The sequence below is a fragment of the Onychostoma macrolepis genome, chromosome 03 (genome assembly GCF_012432095.1).
Source record: "Onychostoma macrolepis isolate SWU-2019 chromosome 03, ASM1243209v1, whole genome shotgun sequence".
NCBI lineage: Eukaryota > Metazoa > Chordata > Actinopteri > Cypriniformes > Cyprinidae > Onychostoma > Onychostoma macrolepis.
This window is the reverse complement of record NC_081157.1, coordinates 34,025,809-34,031,344: the sequence shown is the minus strand read 5'-3', so window position 1 is coordinate 34,031,344 and position 5,536 is coordinate 34,025,809. Positions and strand designations below refer to the sequence as shown.

At 46.8% G+C, this 5,536-nt stretch overlaps 1 gene segment (V, D, J or C); it reads right to left on the bottom strand.

Annotated features, from left to right (window-relative positions):
• Positions 1 to 488, bottom strand: LOC131537456 (Ig heavy chain V region 914-like). The segment is given in 2 exon segments: positions 1 to 379; positions 440 to 488. Coding segments are annotated over 2 exon segments (366 nt in total).
• Between the last annotated feature and the right edge of the window lie 5,048 nt (positions 489 to 5,536).

Genomic DNA, 5,536 nt, shown 5'->3' with positions numbered 1-5,536 from the left:
AGCTGTGTATTTGTGTGCCGAGTGTTAGTGTGGTTTTTGAACAAGGCAGTAGCTGCTCTGTGTCACTGTGACTCTCTGGCGCAGTAATACACAGCTGTGTCCTCAGTCTGCATATTCTGTCCTTGAAGAGTCACTGTGTTGCTGGAAGACTCTCTGGTAACTTGAAATCTACTTTTCAGTTTATCACTGTAATATGTGCCACCGCTGCCACACATCCTTCCAACCCATTCCAGAGCTTTTCCTGCAGGCTGCCGAATGAAGTCTGTGCAGTAGCTGCTGTCAGTCACTGAATATCCAGAGATTTTACAGGACAGTGTCAAAACCTGACCAGGACTTAAGACCATAGATTCAGTCTGTGTCAGTTCAACACAGTGGACACCTGAGAGGAAAAACATACTGTAACCATGTGCAAGAAAATTATATTTTTAAGAGTTTCTACGAGAAACAGCTGCCAGCAGCAGCAACAACCAGAGAGACGAGGAGATCATGGTTTGAGACGTGTGAGAACAAGCTGCTTCTTTTCATCTTAATACTCAAATAAAGAGGAGGAGGAGGAATATTTGCATACAATACTGCATATGCAGTAAATGAGTATCTACATGTCATATTCTTATATATGATTTTATATTATGGGCTTTTTTTCTTTTTCTTTTTACATTTCTTTCAGAAGACAGCATTGACAGGGATGGATGGTTGTTGTGCTTAGGGAATATTTAAATATTATCTGTGACATTAAGAATAGAACACATTTAATTCAAATTTATATTTATTTTCTAATATATTCACTTAAAGTCATTAATGGCAAATTAATCAGCAATCATGGCATTTATATAGCTTATATTCTAGGTAAATATGGGCCAGTATATCATCCATTAGGATAAGATGTCTTTGGTTTCGTTGGATCAGAGTTGTACTGTGCTGCAGCTTAATATGTTGTTTTTTGTTTGTTTGTTTTTTATCTAATTTTCAACCATTAAGCCACGTTAAGCTTTTTTTTTTTTAGTATGTTTTTCTATCAGAGGAAAACGCTTAACATGCATGCACTTTGCGTAACATGAAACTTTGTGCATTGCTTTCATATTCTGGGCTCCTCTGCTTGCAAAGTCCTTTCAGAAAGGCAAAGAATATCCACATAGCTTTAAAGTGAATGTAATATTTTAGTCATATCAACATTAGTTATTGTTATTTTCAAAGTGTAATTGGTCATTTAAATGTGTTTTTAAAAAGTATCGGTATCGGCAATACTGGCCCTGTATTTACTTGGTATGGGATTGTAAGGATCCACCCGTCAGCCCAAAAAGCGGAATCCAGCAGCCTGGTCGAAGGTTTAATGCATGTTTGATCATTTACTTGTGCTTCTGAATTTATCTGGATTTAGTTTCAATTTTAGTCTAGCTCAGCGTTCAATCTGACTCCAGTTTCAAGTGATCATTAAATTTAGGCAATATTCTTAATGAAAAACTGATCACAGATATCGATTGTATATTAATTTAGATATTTGATTATTCTGGAAATCCCATACTTTCAATTATTTGTTCATTAGGGAGCAAGTATCGAGCAGGAATTACACTTCGGCCGATAGTTAACCCACGGACACAAACTCATCAGTTCTGAACTTACTCAGAGGGTGCAGAGTGGTGTTGAGCGGTACGGTCCCACACATAGACTGTGGGTCCCACATATGGGATTTAGAACGTTCGGTGACGTTGCATAACAGCCAAATTAAAACTGCGTTTTACGCTTTCTCTGACGCTGAGATGCCGCTGCACTTGTCATATAATCGCACCTATGCAGTGTTTTTAACCACATAATATTTATTTTATGCTTTAGACATTTAAATACAAATAAGTACTAGTAAAACAATATATTTAGAGTTCGTAAAATACACTCAGATGTTTATGGAAGCAGCAATAATAATCCATTCAAATATAACTTTCAGAAGTGTTTTATTAATATCAAATACACATAGTGTAAGTAACTATAAAGTTCACTCTATTCTTCTCCCATTTCGCACTTACTTACATGTATTTCGTGAGAAATTTATGAATTTACGTGATGTAAATGTCACGGGTGACGAATCTCGTAGAGGCAGGAACTTAAAATGGAGCCCAAGTTTCTGTAGGGGCCACTTTCGGTGGAGGACCGAGGAGGCTGCCGTTTGGACGACTGGAATTGCGATCAGGTGCGGGAGTGAGAGGAATAGAGTGGTGATTGGGGCGTGTGCTGGAGTAGGGGAGTATAAGAGGGCATTGCGACTCAGTTAAAAGAAACAGGGGGGAGAGGCGAGAGGCGAGAGGCGAGAGGCGAGAGGCGAGAGGAGTTTGGAAGCGCTTGAGGTGCTCGAGTATTCATGTGGAAGAAGAAGAGAGAGATTTGGATCTGGAGAAGGACGGGTTGAAGGGGAAAGTGAGAGATTGAAGGAATTGTATGAGGATTGGAATTTCCCGTGGAGGATTTATTACTGCATTGAGTGATTTGCGCCTCGCAGCTGCCCTCCATCTAGCTTCACATCAACGAGTGGTGGACGAGACCCCATGCCTGCGTCTTCTCTGTGAGTTGTGAGATTTGCAGTGCTTTATATATATTCACGTGTGATTACTTGTGTGGGTTGAAGTGAAACACTAGTGTGGGATCGAATTGCGGAAGGCATCGGTGGTCCTAGCGAACGCACTCGTCTTTCTCTGTTTACATTCAGTAACCGAAGACGCCGAAAGCGGTGAACGCCCGCTGATGTGGTTGAAAATACCCCCTTTCTCTGTGTTTGAATCCAGTTGCAAGAGCCTGCTAAAGCTGTGAGGTATATGTACCCTCTTCTCCGTCAGAGTCCAGTGGAGAGCCTGCTAAAGCTGTGAGGTGAAGAGCCTGCTAAAGCTGTGAGAGTCCAGTGGAGAGCCTGCTAAAGCTGTGAGAGTCCAGTGGAGAGCCTGCTAAAGCTGTGAGAGTCCAGTGGAGAGCCTGCTAAAGCTGTGAGAGTCCAGTGGAGAGCCTGCTAAATCTGTGAGGTGAAGAGCCTGCTAAAGCTGTGAGGTGGAGAGCCTGCTAAAGCTGTGAGAGTCCAGTGGAGAGCCTGCTAAAGCTGTGAGAGTCCAGTGGAGAGCCTGCTAAAGCTGTGAGGTCCAGTGGAGAGCCTGCTAAAGCTGTGAGGTCCAGTGGAGAGCCTGCTAAAGCTGTGAGGGTCCAGTGGAGAGCCTGCTAAAGCTGTGAGAGTCCAGTGGAGAGCCTGCTAAAGCTGTGAGAGTCCAGTGGAGAGCCTGCTAAAGCTGTGAGGGTCCAGTGGAGAGCCTGCTAAAGCTGTGAGGTCCAGTGGAGAGCCTGCTAAAGCTGTGAGAGTCCAGTGGAGAGCCTGCTAAAGCTGTGAGAGTCCAGTGGAGAGCCTGCTAAAGCTGTGAGAGTCCAGTGGAGAGCCTGCTAAAGCTGTGAGGTGAAGAGCCTGCTAAAGCTGTGAGAGTCCAGTGGAGAGCCTGCTAAAGCTGTGAGAGTCCAGTGGAGAGCCTGCTAAAGCTGTGAGAGTCCAGTGGAGAGCCTGCTAAAGCTGTGAGAGTCCAGTGGAGAGCCTGCTAAAGCTGTGAGAGTCCAGTGGAGAGCCTGCTAAAGCTGTGAGGTGGAGAGCCTGCTAAAGCTGTGAGAGTCCAGTGGAGAGCCTGCTAAAGCTGTGAGAGTCCAGTGGAGAGCCTGCTAAAGCTGTGAGAGTCCAGTGGAGAGCCTGCTAAAGCTGTGAGAGTCCAGTGGAGAGCCTGCTAAAGCTGTGAGTCCAGTGGAGCCTGCTAAAGCTGTGAGTCCAGTGGAGAGCCTGCTAAATCTGTGAGGTGAAGAGCCTGCTAAAGCTGTGAGAGTCCAGTGGAGAGCCTGCTAAAGCTGTGAGGGTCCAGTGGAGAGCCTGCTAAAGCTGTGAGGTATATGTACCCTCTTCTCCGTCAGAGTCCAGTGGAGAGCCTGCTAAAGCTGTGAGAGTCCAGTGGAGAGCCTGCTAAACTGTGAGAGTCCAGTGGAGAGCCTGCTAAAGCTGTGAGGTGAAGAGCCTGCTAAAGCTGTGAGAGTCCAGTGGAGAGCCTGCTAAAGCTGTGAGAGTCCAGTGGAGAGCCTGCTAAAGCTGTGAGAGTCCAGTGGAGAGCCTGCTAAAGCTGTGAGAGTCCAGTGGAGAGCCTGCTAAATCTGTGAGGTGAAGAGCCTGCTAAAGCTGTGAGAGTCCAGTGGAGAGCCTGCTAAAGCTGTGAGAGTCCAGTGGAGAGCCTGCTAAAGCTGTGAGAGTCCAGTGGAGAGCCTGCTAAAGCTGTGAGGGTCCAGTGGAGAGCCTGCTAAAGCTGTGAGGGTCCAGTGGAGAGCCTGCTAAAGCTGTGAGAGTCCAGTGGAGAGCCTGCTAAAGCTGTGAGAGTCCAGTGGAGAGCCTGCTAAAGCTGTGAGAGTCCAGTGGAGAGCCTGCTAAAGCTGTGAGGTGGAGAGCCTGCTAAAGCTGTGAGAGTCCAGTGGAGAGCCTGCTAAAGCTGTGAGAGTCCAGTGGAGAGCCTGCTAAAGCTGTGAGAGTCCAGTGGAGAGCCTGCTAAAGCTGTGAGAGTCCAGTGGAGAGCCTGCTAAAGCTGTGAGAGTCCAGTGGAGAGCCTGCTAAAGCTGTGAGAGTCCAGTGGAGAGCCTGCTAAAGCTGTGAGAGTCCAGTGGAGAGCCTGCTAAATCTGTGAGGTGAAGAGCCTGCTAAAGCTGTGAGAGTCCAGTGGAGAGCCTGCTAAATCTGTGAGGTGAAGAGCCTGCTAAAGCTGTGAGAGTCCAGTGGAGAGCCTGCTAAAGCTGTGAGAGTCCAGTGGAGAGCCTGCTAAAGCTGTGAGGGTCCAGTGGAGAGCCTGCTAAAGCTGTGAGGTATATGTACCCTCTTCTCCGTCAGAGTCCAGTGGAGAGCCTGCTAAAGCTGTGAGAGTCCAGTGGAGAGCCTGCTAAACTGTGAGAGTCCAGTGGAGAGCCTGCTAAAGCTGTGAGGTGAAGAGCCTGCTAAAGCTGTGAGAGTCCAGTGGAGAGCCTGCTAAAGCTGTGAGAGTCCAGTGGAGAGCCTGCTAAAGCTGTGAGAGTCCAGTGGAGAGCCTGCTAAAGCTGTGAGGTGAAGAGCCTGCTAAAGCTGTGAGAGTCCAGTGGAGAGCCTGCTAAAGCTGTGAGGTGAAGAGCCTGCTAAAGCTGTGAGAGTCCAGTGGAGAGCCTGCTAAAGCTGTGAGAGTCCAGTGGAGAGCCTGCTAAAGCTGTGAGGTGAAGAGCCTGCTAAAGCTGTGAGAGTCCAGTGGAGAGCCTGCTAAAGCTGTGAGAGTCCAGTGAAGAGCCTGCTAAAGCTGTGAGAGTCCAGTGGAGAGCCTGCTAAAGCTGTGAGAGTCCAGTGGAGAGCCTGCTAAATCTGTGAGGTGAAGAGCCTGCTAAAGCTGTGAGAGTCCAGTGAAGAGCCCGCTAAAGCTGTGAAGCATGGGCACTTCTTTCCTCCGGATCCTGGTGAAGAGAACATTGAAGCCACTACAGTAATCGTTTTAAAGAAGTTTTTAAAGTGAATAAAGAGATTTTTAAACTT